The following is a 22,014-nucleotide window of genomic DNA, read 5'->3' on the forward strand; positions in this document are numbered from 1 at the left end:
CGGGGCTGGAGCTCCTGCTGCCCGGAGGGGTTTGGTGCATAGATTAGATTACCCCGCACCTCCACCAGTTTGTCACGCGCTAAGGCAAGAATAAGCAGCAGGATCAGCAGCCAGACACGAAAATGTCAGACACAAGGAGGACAGTTCACCAGCTGGCGCAAGAACCTTGACTTCGTCGTCTTCAATCACCGTTTTTGCTGGGCACGCAGCGCTGGCTCAAAACACCAGGTGGCAATATGTTCATATATCCTTGGAAGAACTGCTATTGAGACTGCACATTTTAACACAATGAAGTTAGTGTGTCAAACACACTTGTTAGCAAGTGTGTTTGACACAAGTGTCACTAAGCGTTTTCTTCTGATGGCCTGCGAATGACACTAACGGTGAAGTGCATTCACTTGAAGTGACACTAAATTTTCCATCTTGCTGAGGTATGAGACATACGGCTGTTATAAACATGTATGAAAACAATGCAGGCATGTTAAAATTTGCCTTGCGGTGACACCTGGATGCTATGACTCAGCCATGACATGGTCATCCAACTATATTCAATTTAATATTGTAACTGAGAGTGGCCAATATTATTAAACACACCCACAAAAAAAACTACGCTCTCAGTGCACTCAGCAAGAACAAGTCATTTGTCCTTTCCATTGACATGAAGGGCACATTCAACAATAAGCCACAGAGCAATACTACGGAACCTCAAAGCGACCGCCTGGAGTTCCAAGACCTACTGCTATGTCCGCAACTTCCTCACCGGCTGGACAGCCATGGTGGGGATATCCAACCTACGTAGTAAGGAATTCAAGCTACCGAACAGGGGCATGCCGCAATGCTCTGTCATGTCACCCCCCCTGTTCAACGCGGGGCTCTTCAAGCTCTCCAGGCTTATCGAAAACATACTGAGCCTATGTCACGCCTTCTACGCAGACATTACGCTGTGAATGCGAGGCACGAGCACTGGAAAGCAAGAATATTGCCTCCATGCCTCCAGGAAGAGGTTCATGTCATCGTGAACTGCATCGACAGCTGCAGCCTCCACTGTGCACCTGAGAAATCTGAGCTACTCCTACTCAAGACCCGCATGAGGGGAAGACTTCCCACCTGCGAAGCACCAGACCTGTACCTAAGGTCGTTGTGCTTCTAGTATTCGGCTTGCACCTGCACTGAGATAAATTGGGGGCTGCCAAGCCCCATCCGCTCCAACACTCGATCTCCCAACTCGCACACCACGAGGAGGGCAGCTAACCGACGCAGTGGCCTCAAGAAACAGCACACCCTCGGGGTGTCTACCAACTGGGAAAACCAGGTAAACTGGGAATTCTCAGGGATTTTGAGTAGTCTGGAAAAAGTCGGGGAAAACTCGGGGAGTTTGTGCTTCTATCAGGGAAAATTAGTGGTGATCTTATTGAAGAGGTCGCAAGTCGCGGTAATGCTAGCTCGAGTAACAGACAGGAATCGTGTTGAATCGTCTTTGACAGCCTGTCATCTTCTGGAGGAGTCGCCAGTGCACAGTCGACGACCGACTTTCCGGTTTCCCGATAATTTGGACGGCTTCGCGGCACCGCCACGTACACCATAGAGTCAATGTATCAGAAGTCTGAAATTTCGGACGCAAGAACTCTTCGCCGTCCCACTTTCCGGACGTTTTGCTGTGACCGCAGGTCCGAAACGGCCTTAATCAAAGCCACCACCACTGCCATTTTGATTATCTCGCTGCCTCAAATCGGCGCTCTCGCACGCAGATCCGCTGGCAGCCGTAGCCACCACTGCGGCAACGCTAGACCTAGCTGCTTCTACGTTCGCTATGAAGCTTCTTGCCATTGGATGCAGAGTTTTTTATTGAAAGAATTAGCTGCTGTCAGCAATGGCACGGACTCCGCCTTTGTGGTCCTCGCGATTGGCTTAGAAACTTGGAAAACACGGTGTGTTGCATAATGCCGGTTCCTGAAAGTCAGCTTCGCCTCTGTACAGAAATGTTACTTGGTGAAGCATATGCAAAAGTATTGCAGTGAAGCATAACAAGCGTGGGAAGGGGCTATTGCCACGGAACACAGTATGTATTCCTTAATTATACACGCGTGCACCCGGTATTTCCTGTCACAGTACAAGCACAGATATGCCTAATATGTGTGCCGACAGGCCTTCAGAGCGTTTTCGAACGTGCTTTATGGCAGTTTGAGCCCTTAAGGGCAGTAAATGATATGCATTTATTTTTTCCAACTGGCCGATTTTTTGGACGTTTCCACGGCCCCTAGGGAGTTCGATAAATCGACCGTAGACTGTGCAACTGACCAAGAAGATGCTTCAAATGGTCCGTGTGGCAAACGAGTGGCGGAAGGAGGACAAGAACAGAAAGAACCTACGTATTGAGGAATGAACAGGAAAGGAAGAGTGCTGCCGCCGTTTTGAAGGAGCTTAAGCTCAAAAAACTGTGTTGGCTGATGCCGAGATGCAGGTGTCCCTAATCCAAGCCAAAACAAATTCTTTAAAACAATGAAACAAAACACTGAGGTGTTGTGCGCGGGCTTAGAGTATGTCAGGACAGTTGAGGTCGACACACTAACGATTGAGAGAGAATCTCGCTTCTGACAAAGTTCGGGCCTCATACCAACGAGCTTGCTATCAGTTGATAGAAATAGCTCATATTCGAAAATATTTGCTTCTGTATGCATCTCCTATCTATTCGCATTTGCGAATGTCCGACTCGATTTGCAATTTTTTTCGAAGATCTTTTATTTGCTGAGCATTTTACTAGCCCCTCCCTTTTATTCCCTTTTTAATAATACGAACACTCCTCTTTAGTATTCAAATTAGATTGTCGTTTTTTTAAAATTTTTTTTCATATGCTTACTAGAGAGTGACAGCATCGGGCGATATGGTTTCAGCCTGTCTTGACATAACACATAGTTCTGCATCACTCAGGGAATTTTGCAAAGGCACTCAGGGAAAACCTGGAAAACTCTGGGAATTTGGAAATGTCAACTTGGTAGACACCCTGACCCTGAGAGCCGTTCAAGCTCTACTCACCAGCAGAATAACCCTGTACATTGCTCTATAGAACTCTGAAGTCAACAAGATAAATGCACTCATCTGCAAAGCTACAAAGCTCGCCATGGAACTACTACTCGTGGTGTCAACCACCCAATTCCTCGTAATTGGTGTTTATAATATCTGGCTAGAGCTGGTGGAAGCACAGATGACCAACCAACTCGAGAGGCTGAAGCTCATGCCCACGGGTACATCGGTCCTTGCACGCCTTGGCTACAGGGAATGCTACAGCTCTGACGCGGACTGCCAGGTCAAGATAATGCCATACCTAAGAGAATCCCCGAGCATCACCAAACTAACAAGCAACATGCGTCCTGAGCATCATTGGGGGCGCCGACTCGCTCGAGTTGACGCCATCAGAAGAAGACATAAGCATGATTCAGATGCTTGCTATGTCGACACAGCAAAATGCCCATGCAAAACAGCCTATGCCCTGACCATGGCTGACTTGAGAACCAAAGAACTGGCATCTGCCACCATCAAGGTACGGAACTCTTGAGACATTGGAAGAGGCAGTGATCGCTCTCACCAGGGCCACGAGCACAGACATGGTCACAGTCTTCACGGACTCCCTATCTGCAGCATGCAACTACTCAAGAGGCCGAATCTCGGTGAAAGTCAAGATTCTCAAGGATGGAAGCAATCTGCTGCCTTACACCTCCCTCACGTGGCTACCAGAGCATGAGGGGCTTTAGGGAAACGAAGTGGTTCACGTCACGGCCTGCGGTAATGTCAACCGGGCCTCTCTCGCCACCTCGCGAGACCCCCGGCCACCCGGCACCACAGTGGAAGCAGAGACCGTACCATCCACGTATAACGCCATCTTCCAACACTACCGACTGGGACGCATGGTGTACCTGCCACCTCACCCCAAGCTGGCTGAAGAGAAAAGCAAGTCATTCCGAAGGCTCCAGAGCAACACCTACACCTTCAGCATCCTCATGCATCAGATCTGCCCGCCGCTTCAAACCTACAACTGCCCTATCTGCGATGTGCCATACGCCATGGTGCATCTACTAATTGAGTACCCATGACACCACGAAGATGCTGATACCAAACCTGCAACGACGAAATATCTCAACCTCCTTGCCGAGATGTGGGAGGTCAAGATCTCCAACACGGACCTGGACGAGCAACAATGACTTGTTGCCAGAGCAAGGGAGGTGATCGTGGCCAGAAGATTCCTGGAATGAGGGACCCTTTCACTTAGGGTAAAATGAGGGAGCCTCCCACTTAGGATGACCCCAAGCTCAAATGTTTGGGAACACTGTTTCGGAAATAAAAGGTTATTTCATTCGTTCTCTGTGCTCATTCTAACCTGAAGTTTTAATATGAAATTGCTGCCTCTAAGCCCCTTCCATCAACAGGGACCAATATTTTAGCATGGCTTGTGCGACATCAAATAACGTCAAGTACAAGGCCAGTGTTGTGTCGTCTGCTGCAAAACATTCTGAAACCATATGGTCACCGTGCTGAGATGGTGCATGCCCACTGCTGTGCAAGTCCTTCAGCAGCAGCCTTCTCCTGGGAGTAAGCAACAGCTTCTATATTCTTCACTTGGCACATTCTTCCCAGAATTATTTCACTTGCAAGACAAAAACAGCACAAACTATTGAACACCTGCAGAAACTATCTTGGTCTGACTGCCAAGGCACACATGCAACAACGAAACCACACATGGTGACTGTGATGTATTTCCGCCTTTTGCAATAGCTTCTGTCTCTAGGTGTGCGATTCCATTTCATCACCCGTTATTTTTTCCATACTGCTGTACAGTTTATTGCAGTAAAAAACGAACAACTCTGTTACTCTTAGTATGCTCAAATTTTGCCAATTTGCTGTGTGATGCATACCATTCGGTATAAAATACATAATTGAAGCTCAGAAATTCGGTGCCTTGGCCCATTTATATTCTCTGCCACAAGGCTGACATAGCTGAGTAATTGAGTGTTTAAAAGGGTTCTGTACCACCCTTCAGGCTTGGTGAAAAAACATAGCCTGCAGATTAGCATACATTGCTGTGAACATCTCAGCCAATTTTTCGAGTCGTGCGTGGCATCTGGAGCTCGCAAGTGGGGCATGAAGTCACCTTTCTCTCAAATGCTTTCTTGAACAGAAGCCTGCTCCCACTCTTCTGGACGCTTTAGTTCATAATATATCAGATTCCCATATGCGGCTGCTATTGGCCAATAGCCAACATCAATCAAGAAGGATGTTTGGATCAGTGCACTTCTTCCTACTGTTACTGTGTATATTTACTGACGAAGTTTAATAAACAGGCTGAAGTAAGCGAAAATCTGCTATTGAATTTCAATAATTATCGTGTACTTCCGGAAGAAGCCAACTATCGTGTGTGAACGCTTTGCCGCGGCCACCCACGTAGGACTTGAGCTTTGGCCACCTTGCTTACCTAGGTTGTAGCCATCGGGTCTCACTAATTTTGACTATTGAATGCTCAACTAGCCTCGAACCAAGTGAACTTGAGGTTGGACTCGCTGCTTATGGTTGCACTCACTGCTGGCCGCTCCTGTTTAGACATCTTGGTAGATTATCGATAGCAAAATGCGCAAATTGGATATGGCTACTATCCGTCAGTCAAGCAGGTGAAGGACAAAGCCGGCCCGCACTATATAGTGTGCACTCAAGTCCCGTCGGGCACAAAGCAAATGCTGTGCATACGCATTGCAGTTGTATCTGGTAGCGGTCTGCTACATAACGTAGATACTGTGGCTGCTGCGGGATGTTGCAACGAGTCCATTGGCTGAGAGCACTGCGACTCATTGAGAACAACCGTGCTTTGCTTATGTTTGGCATGTTGTAAGCACCAAAATCAGAAGTAGTAACATCTATGTTAACATGCAAAATTAAACTTGAACTGCATGCCACAGTAACGTTCAGTAGGTGAAGCGTTGTGGGCACATGCCGTTCTGCCGTAGCCTTCGCAGTGCAAGGTATCGAAGAAGGAGCAGAAGCACTGCAAAGGGCGTGTTTGATTGCTAATGACTCCGCTTCTGCTGAATGCATTGAAGTACTTCTGCAGCAAAGTATTTCTGAAAATAGCTTATTTTAACTTCAAACGATTTCTCCACTTTGGTAAAAATTGGTTCAGGGCCCCTTTAATACTGCACCGTAGCATATAGCTCAAGCTGCAATAATGTAGGCATCATTTATTGAGCTGTTAATAGCAACACTGAGTGTCCAATCTTTGAAGTTTTTTTTTTTTTTCCTCGAAAGTTGTAACTGCCTGCGTGTTTTTTCATCCTGTTAAGAGTTTATTTGCCAGCCTACTTGATGTTGCAAGGTCCTGTGAATACGATTTAGTTTCCTCTTTTGTTTCCTGGCCAGGTGTACAATGGACTCGAATCCATTGATTACCTCATTGAGGACAAGCTGGTGTATGTGGGTATGCCCTGTGCAGCGTCATATACCTACAACGAAGGCAACTCAGATTGGCACCGAGCATTGGTGGTTGCCCTAGACCCTGACCCCAGCACTTGCCAGGTAAGGGCTCTTCATTTAGTAGCCTTAAAGAAAAAGTCAGAACACCTAGGTATAAAGCTAAAATTTCTCTTCTATGGGATCTAGTGTGGATTTAGGACGTCATTAAAAAATCCAAACTCAATGGATTGTTTATATTGTACTATGTAGGTAGGCTTTTCATCCTTTTGCACACTGTAGTCGGGTACAACTTTAGAAAGAAGGGGAGGCATCACCCAGATGACTGAACTGCGACAGCCGATTTCCTCCGTGGCTAAAATAGTCCCGCTCAAAAAATCGTGCTCCTGAAGCGCGTAATTCTCGGTATAAAGACTTTTGTATTTTGATGACTGGTTTAGTAGACCTCTCATGTGCTACAGCACATGCCGGATAGCGACAGAAAAATAACCCCATGCCTTCTACGACACTGCCCGTTGTCTGCGCTTTAGCTTCATTGCAAGTGACAAAAGTAGAAAGAGCAGCTGTGCAAAGCTTTTGCGCTTGTTCACATGTACACGGCGTATCTACTACTCATTTTCCAAGCTTAAAATTAATCAGTTGCTATTGAAAAAGTACTTGTATAAAACAATGCATTTATTACAACCATTACAAACCTCGGGCGAGAATACGGTCGAGGCAGGAAGGTACAAAAATGCTTCATTCATCGTTTTAAATAAATACTCGTGGTTTTAAATAGCATAAAATTTATATTTTTTGGTTTTGTTTTTGCAATTTTTTTTCCTTTTCATTATTATTTTTTTTTTTTGCAAGCCTGCAATCTCGCCAGTTCGCGCAAGGCATTGCGTGCTAGTTTTCCGCCGGGGAGCCCAGCGAGCTGACATTGGACTTTGTGGCCGAATGAGCCTTGTGTCGCCTCAATGTCCACACCACCAAGGAGCCTCGACAAGAACAAGAGTGGCCATATCCTGAATAGCGATTCACACAACATGAACCTCCACTGCTACACGTATTGGTGTAACAAGGAGCCTGAATGCAGCGCGGAGGCCACGACCAAGTTTGTTGCCGAGATGCTCGGGTCAGTGAAAGCACAGTGTTCACGGTGAGGAGGGAGGTCAAAGCGTCGCATATTTCAGGTGGCAAACTGCCGACGCCCTCATGAAAGCACCCACGAAATGCGGAGAAAAAAAGACTCAGGACGAAGTATGACAGCTTCACGTTGTGCGCACCGAGGTCAGGTGTGCACGATTTCTTTCACTGCAACGAGATACCGACAGTCGAGAAGATAACTAACGAGTTCTCGAAGCGTATGGATCTCCCATCACTGAAGCGGTGTACTGTGCATCGCCTGCTTGTCAAGATCAGATTCAAGCACGAGAAGAGGAACCGCAGTTCGCTGCTTATCGACCGGGATGACATCGCTGAATGGTGGAATCACTTCCTTTGTGATGTGGAGCGCTACAGGGCGGAAGGCCGAAAGATCTTTTTCCTGGACGAGACATGGGTGACGGCGGGACACACTCGATCGATCGTGTGGACAGACAGCATGGTGCAGAAGCGCAGACGCCCGTACGCTCGAGCAAATGGCCTGTCTACGGGTCTGAAACCTTCTGGAAAAGGCCAGCGCCTGATTGTGACGCACATCGGCAGCGAGGATGGCTTCGTCGACGGCTGCTTAGATGTATTCCGAGGCCAAAAAACAGGGACTACCACGAAGAAATGGACGGCAATCGCTACGAGGGATGGTTTAATGACGTTCTGCAGAAGTTGCCAGCTGGTAGCGTCGTTGTTTTGGACAATGTACCTTACCATACCCGGCGAGAAGAGAAATTGCTGACAACAGCTTGGAACAAGGAAAAGATACAGGAGTGGATCAAAAGCAAAAGCATCACCTACATCGAAAGGATGGTGAAAAATCTGTTTGAGTTGGTATCATCTGTAAAGCCACACTTTCTGAGCTACATCGTAGACAATGCAGCTGAAAGTGGGGGGCTTGCATTGTACTCGGGCTCCCACCGTACCACTGTGAATTTAATCCTATCGAGTTCATGTGGGCAAAGGTGAAAACGGCATCGCTGCGGATAACAGAGACTTAAGCTGTCCACGGTCGAAGACGTCCTGAGGGAAAAAATCAAACACTTAATGGCGGAAGACTGGAGGAAGAACATTCACCTCGTGATGGACCTGGAGGCAGAGTTCAGGCTTGACATGTCTGGGAGTGACCACACCCAACCCATCGTCATCCAAGTGGGTGAAGAGGACACTGAAGAAAGCGACTCCGACTGCGAGCTGTACGGCATTGAGCCACTTGACGAAGCATAACAGCTTCTTATTAATGAAATATCAGCCCTTATTAGGGCTACCAAAACTTTGCCGGTGGGTTCACAGCAGCCAACCATCCTCCCATAACCTCTCAAATAAATAAGTAGTTAATTTGGTCACATATTCCTTTTAATGGAAGCTCAACTCTGAAAAAGCAACGTCCTGCACAGATCGTGCTCAATATAAGTACTGGCATGGAAACGTGTTCAAATGCAAATACAATTATTAACACTGAATAACTATGTGGGGCCCAAAATGCTCATTCAGGCAGCCACTGTCCAGCTTGACACGAAAAAGCAGTAGTCAACGCGAAATTGACAGCCACTGTTAGCAGCCTGCACGCCAAAGCACATTCATCTGGTTGCATTGTTTATTTTGGTTATTCGGCTCAGGCAAATAATGCAAATAAGAGAACAGTTATGAAACATCATTAGCTTAGCGAGGCCCAAAGTGTTCACTAGGGCAGCCATTTCGAGTTGATGGGCTCTATGGTGAAGTAGCAGCAGCCGAGGCGAAATTGACCGCCAATGTTGGCAGCCTGCATGTCGAAAGGAAAACAATAGCAGTCGTGTTGGAGCCATCGTAAAGCTTTACATGCCCTTAAAGGCCAATAAATGCAGCCAAGCAATAACAAAAACACACCATCGGCTTGGTTTACTCCACTGCCCAGCCATTGTTAATTTCATCAAGCCACTTGAACAAATAAGAGCAATGGAGAGCGACATGCCCGTTAGGCGGCCTGCTTCCAGGTAGTTGTGCTGCCCCTACTGTTTTTTCTAGCCTGTTGAGATGAATAATGTCAACGTCAGAAGGCCCAAAATACTCTATTGGGCAGCCACCATTGAGCATGACAGGCCCTGTGGTGAAATAACAGTAGTCGGGGCACGCTTGAAAGGCACCTGTAGCAGTTTGCATTTCAAAGCGCAGTCATGCGTAGCCATTGTAGGTGAAATAGCAGTAGTCAATGCGAAATTGACAGCCACTGTTGGCTGTTTTTCATGCTAAAGCATAATTATGTGGTTGCATTTATTATGGCTATCTGGCTCAGGAAAGTAATGCGTATAAGAGAACAATTATCAAACATTATTAGCTTAGTGAGGCTCAGAAAACTCATTTGGTCAACCACCGTTGAGCTTGATGGGCACTTTTGTGAAATAGAAGCACTTGGGGGGGCACGCTTGAAAGGCACCTTTAGTGTCTGTGCTTCAAAGCGCAGCCATGTTATAGCCATTGTAGGTAAAACAGCAGTAGTCAACGCGAAATTGACTGCCACTTTTAGCAGCTTGCATGCAAAAGCACATTCATGTGGTCGCATTCATTATTTTGGTTATCTGGCTCAGGCAAGTAATGCGAATAAGAGAACAATTATCAAACATCATTAGCTTAGTGAGGCCCAAAATACTAATTCGGGTAGCTATTAATAGCAGTAGCCGAGGGCATGCTTGAAAGGCATCATAGCGGTCTGCATGTCAAAGCGCAGTCATGCCGTTGCCATTGTTGGTGAAACGGCAGTAATCAATGCAAAAATGACAGCCGCTGTTTGTAGCTTGCATGCAAAAGCACGTTCATGTGGTTGTATTGTTTATTTTGGTTATCTGGCCCAGGCAAGTAATGCAAATAAGAGAACAATTATCAAACATCATTAGCTTACTGAGGCCTAGAAAAGTAATTTGGATAGCCATTAATAGCAGTAGTCGAGGGTACACTTGAAAGGCACCGTTTGTAGTCTGCACTTTATATCGCAGTCATGCCATAGCCATTGTTATATTTGTTTATCGGACTGGGCAAGTAACACGAATGTAAGCACAATTATTCACCCTGAATAGCTCTGCTAGGGTTGTTTGTACTAAAAAATGCTGAGTAAAGTTGAATGTGTTTTATTGAGGCAATTTTTTAATTCACAAGCCGTCGGCATAGCGACGGCCAGGTTCAGACAATGACATTGGTGAAGTAATAAATGGTGAAAGTTGCAAAAGCTCTCAGTGCACTGCTTTGCTGGGCTACATTCACTAAAAAATGTCTTTGTAACGATGAAAGTGTCAGACAGGAAATGACACCACACTGCACAATGTTATTCTTGTTGAAAATTTGTACCAGCATATGTGATGCGCAGTGAAACCATCTGTTTACTAAGACTGGAAGCATGAAAAAATGCAACAACATAGTAAGGTGCTGTTTCACACTATAGCACCCTTTCATGTGCACTTCTGGTGAGCTGCCGCATGCACTGATGCATAAACATGAACAGAGGTAAGAGGAAAAGTTACTCTGCAACCCACATGACGCTTTTAAGAAAATGTATCTGTAAACCTTTCTGTCTTCATAAGTGATCAAAATTTGTTTTGAGGAAGTTGGGTAATCACATTGCGGCAACAACACAAGAACCAAGGAGAGAAAACACAGGGAGAAGGCAGATTGAGAAGACGAGGTAGACCAGTGAGAAAGGCTTTAATGAAAAGGAAGAGGCCAGCCCTGCAGTTTACAGAAGTTAGTGCTTTGAATGAGATGGGTTAAGGAAAAAGTAAAGACTTCACTAGCAAAAACAAATGCTAATATAAAATAAAAGGAAAGAAATAAAAGTAAGCGGAAACACGCATAAAAGCAGGCACATATTCACACAAAAACGTGAAAACTAAGAAAATCTCAAATATCAACAAATGGGGAGAATAAAGAAATTAGACAAACGCAAGAAAACATACACACACCGATTTACAAACAGACGTGGGCACAGTTATTAGGAGCGGGTTCACAAGCTGCTGTGCCTACCTTCTTGTGTTTTTTTTCTCTTTACCGTTCTCTTAACACTGTCTTGGGAATTTTTAATTGCAACATATCACGAGAATTGAAAAGCAGCGCCTAGCGGTGTTGTGGGAAAGCATATCGGGTGCCGACAGCACACCTTATGTGTGACTTTATCACAGCACGCATTCTACAGCTTGCGCGTGCAGTGAGCACTGGTGGACAGCAATCAATCGACAGTGCTACACAACGCTCGAACACCGTCGCTAGATGCTCGGCTATCTCACTGCTGACAATGATCGTTCACGCTAAGTTGACTGCGACAAATCTTTGCATTGATGGCTTCTTCTGCAAGTATTTCCTGTTGAGACACTTGTAGGTTTGCTTCATGCGCGCGCACTTTTCTGATTTCTCCTGAGAATGGTTTTGCTTCATCACGTCACCTCGTCCGACGAAAAACGCAGCGACACAGTACATGAACACACCCGCCGCTAACAGTAGGTGCCAGTCTTTGGCAAACTTTTCTTGTCGTAACTTCACTCGGGAGCGAAATAAAACAACATGGAACAAACATGCAGGATGTGTGTTCATAGCGGTCGCCGCGGAATCCTGTTTTCAGGCAAAGCGTAGTGATGCTCGCTGCAATGTTCCTTCGCCGGATCAGGGTTCAGAATAAACGCACGCGGCACAAATGCCGCATCGTAAGCTCGCAGTAATATTTCCAGCATGATAGACCATCGCAAACAGTTCTGGAATTCACTATGACGAGGGGCTGAAGCACACAGCTCACGCGACTTGGCCCAGTTCGAAGCGCGGGTGGCCATCTTCTCCGTCGGTAGGGTCACCGGCCGTCTAGCTCATGACGTTAGTCCAGAGTGTGCGCCAATTGGTGGATGCTGATGTGCATCTGCCTCGGAGGAGTAAACACCCCCTTTTTTCCTAAAGTTGTACCCGACTGTAGTTTATGAATTAAATGGTATGTTAACCTAATCTAACCTATGCCCTATTTCCTCCCTTGCCCATTTTTTCCTTGGCGGTAGTGGGAGTGGGAAAGCGAGGGGCGGTCGGCATTGCAAACAGACATGAAGTCATCAAGACAGTGAGTAAACACTGGTACTATCGCAGTCAGTATGAGCTACAATATGCAACTACTTTGCTACGCGCTTTTGTATCTTCGCACATACAAGTGTGATAATGCTAATGTTCTAGTAATAACAATAAATTGCACCATGTCACTGCAAAATCAATGTTGCATATAGTTATGAAACGGTAGTGTGCAGAAAGATTAAAATGAAAATTATGACTTCCCCTAGGCTGTGATTTTTCATTGATACTGAAATTTGTCACACAGCAACTGTTGCAGTTACTGCAAGCTCTCTGCAGCTGAGTTCTGCCATGTACATCTCACACTCATTGGGATTTGTCTGCGTAGGAAGAAGTACATTAAGTGATCAGGAAAGAACAAGACCTGCCACAGTGGCTGAGTGGCTATAGCATTGTGTCGCTAAGCATGAGGTTGCAGGTTCCATTTCTGGCTGCTGTGCCCACATGATGGGAGTGGAATGGAGAAATTCTTGTCTACTGTGATTTAGTTTTACAAGAACTTCAGGTGGTTCAAATTAATCTGGAACCCTCCACTGCAGCATTTCTCATAACCTGTGAGTTGCTTTGGGATGTAAACTCCACTATTTCAGTACCGCATAAACCATTTATAGCGTAAGTTGCTGGAGTCATGAATTTCTCCACTATTAGCAGTACTACACTATAACCAAAATATTTTTCAAAGGCTGTATACTTGCGAAACGTGTTGACCAAACAGCCTTGCGTGTCTGGGAATCAAAACATACAACAGGACATTATGCTCTGTTGCATTTGGAGGCGATCCCACCTCTGGCAACCAGTTGTAAGAGTTGAGGAGGACGTCGGGATGAAAAACTTGGGAGGTTTATTTATATTATTTACAGTGAGAGTCAATTAACAGTCGTAAAGTCATTACGGGCCGGCAGCAACTCTGACGCTGTGGCCCGTGGCAAGAAGCTCGAAAGAGATGAATCAAGGAATCCTCTAGGAATGCTCTGCTGCTCCCGGTCTGTGTCTTTTAAGCCCTTCGGTGTCTCGAAGACACGTCACGTTCGGCCAATGGGAGAGCCCGCTCAGGTGACGCCATTTTCGGCCAATCGGCGAGCCCGCTCGGGTGTCGTCATTTTCGGCCAATGGTAGGTGCCCGTGCGATGGAGTCACACCCGGCGAAGAGAGTCGCTGCTTGGTCCCCCTGCGGTCTTGCCTTGCTGACTTGCAATGCACCGTCACAATAGATGGATGGGGGCGACACCGCCAGGTTTTCACGGCGCATTACAGCCGTCTTGCTTCGGGACCCACTCTACCTGCAACAGTTCCAGGCTCTCGCTTCACTTTCGGGAAGAGTCAATCAGTGAATAGCTCCACCTGTGGCACACGAAGTGGGGGCCGCCCACTTGTTTGCACGTGCCGCGTCTCAGGAATGTGGTATCCTTGCTTCTGCGCTCCTTAATTAGCTGTGGTGTGATTCGATGTGGTCTGGTGAAATCGAAGTAGGCTCAGGAAACGGTCCCGTATCTAACAGCTCGCACTTTCGTTGAAGTGGTCCCTCCACTTTCCAAGTACCTTAAAGCTATTGCGAAGCATTTCATTGTCTCAGCACCGAACGTAAACATTGGCCACAGCCAACGAGACAGCGGTTAGGCCTAGGTGGCGGGGGGGTAGGGTGGCATGCTGTAGACGAATGCACGGAGATCTTGTGCGAGATGATGCGCACAAGCTACACTGACGGCAGCACGCTTGAAAGGGTGTTCGTGGGTGATCAGCTGGCAACTACCATGAGCACATATAACTAAAGTTTCTATATGTGTGCATACTGGTAGGAATGTCGAAAGCTCACCTGGGCGCAACATTTCAAGCTGGTGAATTTTCGGAACACAGAATAATCTGACAATGTCACGGAGTCCAGGTCGCATGCCCGATCTTTGCACTTCGACATGATGGGTATTGTGATGGGTGATATCATGATGAGGGATATTGTGATGGGCACTCGTGTCTTGGGTTCTACAGCTATGGAATCTGCCTGAGACGTGAGGTATAGCTGCTGAACCATGGCCACTGTCATATCTCTGGCTACAAGTTTGCATGTGCTTTAGCATCATATAAATAAATTTTGCACTTTTAAGTTCTTTTAACATTGAAGCGAAAATATTGCTTGCATTGGTGTTCAAGAAGATGAGCAACCCACCATCACTCACCAGTTGTTGCCTAATTGTAGGATGTATTAATCGTGCAACCATACAATTTTCATTAAAATCAGGCCAGCACGCAAAAGTGAACAGTAATTACTCATTATAACGAAATCGCTTTACTCGAAGTATTGCTTTATTCGAAATTTCTTCCGGTCTCGACCCAAACGCATTCATTTTAAGCCGCATTACTCGGAAGCGCATGAAGAGCTTGACCCGCTTAGAGCGAAGTGGCAAGCGGAGGCATTGCCACCGCCAAGTGGCAGCGACCCTTTTGTGCATGCAGTGTCAAATTACTACCGCCGACGGATTGACCTCATGCAGGCACAGAACAGGCCACAAAAGTACCAAACCCGCGACCGTTGACTGCATAGTAACTAATATCAAGCGAGTGCCGAGTGCTCCCAGCTCTTTACTGCAGAGCAAACGGAAGCTGTCAAATTCCATCGTGCAGCGCACCCGAACTGTTAACCTCGGTCGCATTGTATCGCTGGTGTCTTCCGGGATAGAATCCACACAAAAATAAACTCCTGATGCTTTGCGATGCCGAAAGACTGTGGGCAGACTTGCGCCATAGCATTCCATGAGGTGCGCTCAGTGAGCGAAGTTTTACCGCTCTAATGAGAACTTCTGTCGCTGAAACATGCTGAAAAGTACAAAAGAAGTGTCCTTCCGATTATAAGTGCCATGTTCAATGGGAGGAGCTACTTTAACAAATCGGGAAGACGACTTTGGGGAAGCCGGTCTAGAAATTTGCTCACCACTCGCCATAATTGGCCTGCATCGCAGTGAAACACCGCCCCTAGCTTTGTTGCACTTTTGATGGTGCAAATCGACCGATAACTTGCTGAAAACACAAAAAATCCGACCGTGACCAGCGGTGAGTCAGGCTGTTAACATGGCGGGTCAACACAAGCTGGTGTTTCCCAGGCAGTGTTCTTGAGTCGGTCATGCTCGATTCGTGCCATGAGACTTTAGACAAATGGTCTAAATGTGTGGTAGGGTCATTGAATTTTGTTCCTAGACATGTGTCAATGGCACGGGCGCGACGGTGCGCGGATACCGAAACTCGAACTGATGAATTAGCACAGTGTCGTCGACTTCAGCGAGCAGAAAAACTCTCAATTAGCAAACTTCACAGCTGCACACCTCTGGAAAAAATTGCTGAGTGATCATGCAAAGCCCCTACTGCAAAAACCCACAATGAGTGGCTGATTGTTTTTTGAGCTCAACAAACACAACCTCAGACTCGAACCACGGCATCTGCGGTGCTTTCTAGCACGATACTCTTGTAGTCTTCTGTGACCTCCCTGCCCTCCCTATAAAAGTGGCCACTGCCTTCCCCTCCTCATTCGCTCTCCAGTCTGCAAGCTGTTTGGATGCCAGTTACTCCTCTCACTCATCTTCATGTCAACTTCTCGCCTCCTTACTGCCAGTTTCGACGTCACTGCTCCTCCAAAGATGCCCTCTTTCGGCCTGCCCTCCCGAGCACAACCTTCCATAAACGGGTGCCCTTCCGCGGTTCCTGCTTTTTGGTCTCCACAACTAAGATCACCTTTCTTCCACTGCAAATGAAGCTGATGCCAAGCCCTCCATTGCAACCGTCGGCATCATCAGCGCATATTGACGAGGAACGCAAGATGCCCTGACAACATTTTGAAGCTTCTGCTTTCTGCGTCACTCCCCGCGTTCAGTCACTTTGGCGCCGATGGCGTGTGCGTTGGGCGCATACTGCAGGCCATGTGATTGTGTATTATTCTGAGTCCTTCGTTACGTGTGCCTCGCGTGTGCTTTTGTTGTCTACAGTGATAAATGGCTCCGTCAGTCACCGGGCGAAAGTGTTTGACTTTGGAACAGAAAGTTCTGCTGATAAAAGTGGAAAAAGGCGGCCGACAGAAAACTGACACCGTGAAGGAATTCTGCACACTGCCGTCTACTTATCAACTGTATTGAAAAACAAAAAAAGCTGTGCTGGATGGCTTTGAAAAGAGCTTGTCAGCAAAGAGAAAGAGGAATCGTGGTTTGAAATACCCTGAAGTGGAAGGTGCACTTCTGTAGTGGCTGAAGAATGCCAGGAGTGCAAATTTCCTCATACATGGACCTGCACAATGCAAAAGCCGAACCTCTCGCCCTCCAAATGGGCCATAAAGATTTTCAAGTGCAGCAATGGCTGGCTTGTGCGGTTCAAGAAACGACATGGCGTGACCTCGTAGTCGATCGCTGGCGAAAGCGCAGCCGTGAACCATGACTATAGACATATGGCGCCAACATCAGCTCCAAGCTCTACTTGAAAACTATGAAAACAATGACATCTGCAACTAGATGAGGCTGCATTTTTCTTCAAGATGCTACCAAATCGCACATTCACTACTGCTGGCGGATCCTCATCTGGAGGAAAGCAGAGCAAGGAGCGTGTCACGGTGCTGTTTGGTGCCAATGCAACAGGCGAGGACAAGCTTCCCTTTTTGATGCTGGGGAAGGTGGAGAAGCTGCGGTGCTTCCGAAGTGCAACTATTCCAAAGGAATGCATCTACAGAAGTAACAGAAGAGCATGGATGACTGCTGCTATTTTTGAAGACTATGTATGCCTGCTGGTAGATGGTTCGATGCAAAGAATCGGCAAGTGCTTTTCATAATTGACAATTGTCTGAGCCATGGGAAGATCGACAAGCTCAAGGCGTTTGCTGTGGAATTTTTGCCTGCAAGCACAACCGCAGTACTGCAACTGATAGATCAGGGCATCATTGAAACCACCCGGAAGCTGTACCGCAAGGCTCTTTTGCAGTGCATGCTCACAGCGCAGGACGCCAGCAACAGGTACAACATTGATTTTCTTAGTGCGATCCATTTGCTGAACTTTTAATTCGCGCCTTTGAAGGTCACCAACTGCTTTGTGCACGCCGGCTTTTCCCGCCGATGACCAGCCTGATGATGACTGGACTTGCAGTGATCCATACAAGACTGCTCATAAGATTGCTGGCCAAGAGGTAGAAGGCAACTTCGAGACATTCACGTTGGCTGACGCTGCTGCTCCTGAGGTTTCCCCAGCGATGGATGCCGAGATAACTGACACTGTTGGTGGCCCCGATGAGGACGTAGAGCCAGCTAACAAAGAGCCATGTGAGGTGCCAACTATGGTGCAGACCTGGGAGTGCTTACGCCTACTACGAAATAAGGTTGAATACATGGGTGATGACCACAGCCTCATGCAATGCTTGGTCAAATTAGAGCAAGTGTTGCTCGCACCCGGTAAGAACTTGAAACAGTCAAAGCTCACTGCATTTGTTGCACCTGAATAAAGTTTTGCTTCACTGAATACATTATATTTTGACTTCCTTGCAGTTGTGACGCAATTAAAGCTCGACTGCTTTCACTTTTCTCGAGTGGTCACTTATATCGAATTACTGCTTATAACAAATTTTTTTCTCTGTCCCGCTCACTTCGTTTTAGCGAGAAAATGCTGTACTTTCTTGCACTGTGCCCCCTTTAAAACTGAATTTCTGTAGGAGAAGTTGGAGTTGAAATAGACAGAGAATTCTGCATTCATAATAAGCCCTCTTCTAGCTTGCCTGTGGAAGGAGCTCTTCGCTTGCATTAACATTCTCTAAAGCCCACAATTACAACAAATGCCAACCATTGTTGAATTCTAGTGGGTTTGTTGTATGTCAGTGTCACTGTTAACTCTCCTTTAAGCGACTTGCACAAAATGCCTTTAGGTTCTCACAGAAAAGCTATGGTCTTCATGCAGGTGCTTTTTGTTGACTATGGCACACTCGCAGTGCTCCCAAAGAAGAAGCTACGTTTTTTGAGGTAAGTTTTCAAATCGCAGAGGCAGTTAACAAATTCAGTAAAGCATAGTAAACGATTGTGTGTTATGGGAGCCTGAGAATTTAATAGTGAAGGAATGCACGTATAGTCTTCGCCAAAAATATCTCGGCTATGTTGACTAGTTTGGCATCCTGCTTGCTGAGCATGAACTTACAGGTTTGATTCCCAGCCACAGCAGCCATATTTCATTGGTGGCGAAGTGCAGAAACACTCGTGGTGCTTTAGATTTAAAATTTATGTTGTGGAGATGATAGTGTGCGCCCCAGTCCCTTTATGCAGGCATTCACCTGCTCTGATGTCCTTATGCGTCTCCTGTTCCACCCGTGACAGCTGTCGGAAGTGGCTTTTCTTCATGGACTGGTTTGAGACGGTGACACAGGTGGCCAAATTTAGCTGTCCACTACAGCATCTCTCATGTTGCTTGTGACATTAAACCCAATAACTCTATAAGAACATAAAACAGATTTAGCATGCCTTGAGAAAACACACTATGGAGAAAGGCATCTTTCTGTTTCAGTAGTAACTTCTAGATTAGCCCATTACGTTTGCCAGATGTGCCAGTGGGGAACCAGCGCTGGAGCTTCAAACTGACATGCAGCGCCTCCTTGTGGACAATTTATTTTATTGACGTAGTAGTTCTGCGGAAACCCGCAAGGTGGAGAGAAGTAATGAATAAAGGGAAAATCGGACATCCACCCGTTCGTAGCAATTGCTACAAAGGAAACCCATACGGGTTCCTCGAAAGAAAAGCCTCATGGTTGAAGAAAAATTCGTCCTGGTCCGGGACCAGGACGAATTTTTCTTCAACCATGAGGCTTTTCTTTCGAGGAACCCGTATGGGTTTCCTTTGTAGCAATTGCTACGAACGGGTGGATGTCTAATTTTCCCTTTATTCAATTTATTTTATTATTATTGATTCAATACTGCCAGTAACCTTTTGTCTGCCAAGGCAGGAGTGGGTACATTGCATTATTAGTTGTTTTTGGTACACATAATTGTTGTGGCGACGAAAGAACAATGAGATACACTAACACCAACAAGACTAACACAATGAGCAATCAACTTATTAGCATATGGACACTTTCTAAAGAATAACAAAGAATGCACAGCAATCGCAAGAAAGGAACAATGGCTGTTAAAAAAGATTCCAGCATTACCTCATTTGGCAGCCCGTTCCATTCAACAATAGTCCTTGGGAAAAAGGAACCTTTGTACGCATTTGTTCTGCATTGAGGTACTAAAATAGCCTTGCTGTGTTTCTTCCGGGTGGGTCGTGACATGTTAAATTGCATTTATGCCTGGAAATCTGGTTTTACTTGACTTAATGATGTTGAATAGCATATTTAGGCATTGCAACTTTTGCCATGTTTCAAGTGTGCAAAGAGTGTACCGCAGATGAAGATAAGATATGGACACCTGTTTATCGTAAGCATTGTAAACAAAGCGAAGCTATTTTTTTTCTTTTAATACGTTCTATGCAGTTAGCTTCTGTTTTGCTTGTGTAGATTCCATACTACATCTGCGTACTCAAGTAATGGGCATACGAGGGACTTGTATGCAACTAATTTTGTTTACAGTGTTTTCAAGTGATGCCTGAGCAACCACAGTCGCTTTGATGCTGTAGGGACGATATTTCTAATATGGGAGTTCCAACTTAATGTGTAATCAATAATTGTACCCAAGTATTTAACTGGTTAATAAGGGTGATTTGGTTACTGTTGACATTCCATCCAAGGGAAAGTGGTTTTTTTTACGTGTGATTGTAGTTTGAGAGTGCATTTTGAGATATTCAGTCTCCCACACATGGCACCAGTTAGTAATAGCCATTAGGTAGTTGTTTAGTGTGGCTTGATCCTCGATTGTTTCGAGGGTGCGGTAGACAGTGCAGTTGTCTGGAAAAAAAAAAAAAAAAGCCGGCTGCGTATAGGGGAGTCGATGGCCAGGTCACTGAGATATATAAGAAAAAGAATGGGCCCAAGGACCGAGCCTTGAGGAACCCCAGAAATCACTGATTCTGTATGAGACTTTGATTTAGCTATTTGTATGTATTGATGGCAGTTAGAAAGGTAAGAGTCAAGCCACATTACAATTTGGTTATTGTTTAAGAGGCTCGCTCCTAAGTGTTGTCATTAGATTCAAATGGGACACACGGTCGAACGCTTTCTGGAAATCAAAAGCAATTACGTCCATTTGCCCACGTTTGTCCAGCGTCGCGAAGAATTCATTGGTGATATGAATCACTTACGTGACCGTTGATAGGCCACGCCGAAAACCTTGCTGGCTGCTTGTGAAAAAGTTGTCACTCTCCAAAAATGAGCTCACGGGTTTAAAAAATATGAAGTGTTCAATAACCTTGCTGGTGGTGCACAACAGAGAAATGGGCCTATAATTTGCTACAGTGTACTTATCGCCGGATTTGTAGATTGTCAAGACCTTTGCCGTTTTCCAATCTTTATGAACTTCACCTTTATGCAGACTTGTGCTGAAGATAAGAAATAAATATTTTGTGCACCATTTGCCGTATCTGTAAAGAAAGCAGTTTGGAATATTGTCCGGTCCGGATGACTTCTTTGTATCGAGGTGAAGAAATGCTGAAAAAATGCCCGGTTCGCTTACGACAAGGTCAGGTATCTCTTGCTTTTTGCCTCTAAATTTGGCAACCGTTTCTCTTCCATGCAGAAATATGCTGGAAAATTGGTCATTAAAAGTTGACGCTATTATATATGTGTCCGTAACAGCAGAGTTGTTCAGAAAAATTGTGCTTACAGGTTCTTTCTTGTCTGTTAGGTGCCTCCAGAACTTTTGGTGGTTGATAGTAAGGAAGTTGTGCATTCTGGTGTTAAAAAAACTGGTACTTTGACAATCTAATCTTCTTACGCAACTTCTCTCGAACAACCTGCAACTTGTACCTTTTCTGTGAAGGAGCACTTGACAAGCGCTTCACGCAGCGTTTTATTGAATGATTTCACGTGTAATCCAAGTACATGTGAAGAAAACTTTCAAGTTCATCGCACTTGCTTGTGATACTTCAAGCATTTACGTTGAGCACTGAAAACAGTTTTATTGACGAGCTACTCTTTGGGACTAAAAGTACTGTCTTACGATTCGCAAGAAAAGTGCTATCGCGACTGCACAGCTTTCTCACTGTCCAGCGAGTGGTACTCTTTCATTCCTTTTGTCATCCCAACAGAATTGTCTGCCATTAATGTTAATTTTGTCGAAAAAAAGCATCACTTTGTCACCTTTATCTCTGTGCTCTTTTGCGCTTTGCCAAAGCTTTTTTTTTATCTTTTGCACACGTGGTGAAAAACATTCTGAGATGGTAAATGCAGAGTTCTTGAGTTTCCTGCAGTTTTTAAGAATCTTGGCC

At 45.8% G+C, this 22,014-nt stretch overlaps 1 protein-coding gene across 4 annotated transcripts in view; it reads left to right on the forward strand.

Annotated features, from left to right (window-relative positions):
- Positions 1 to 22,014, forward strand: part of LOC142583459 (uncharacterized) — a 197,806-nt gene that overhangs the window by 102,375 nt on the left and 73,417 nt on the right. For all 4 annotated transcript variants that reach the window (XM_075693941.1, XM_075693949.1, XM_075693955.1 and 1 more), the window contains 2 exons: positions 6,400 to 6,555; positions 18,565 to 18,626. In XM_075693941.1, the coding sequence (XP_075550056.1) occupies positions 6,400 to 6,555; positions 18,565 to 18,626 (218 nt within the window). The remainder of the gene's footprint in view (positions 1 to 6,399; positions 6,556 to 18,564; positions 18,627 to 22,014) is intronic.

Source organism: Dermacentor variabilis, chromosome 1, assembly GCF_050947875.1.
Source record: "Dermacentor variabilis isolate Ectoservices chromosome 1, ASM5094787v1, whole genome shotgun sequence".
In the NCBI taxonomy this organism is placed as follows: Eukaryota; Metazoa; Arthropoda; class Arachnida; order Ixodida; family Ixodidae; genus Dermacentor; species Dermacentor variabilis.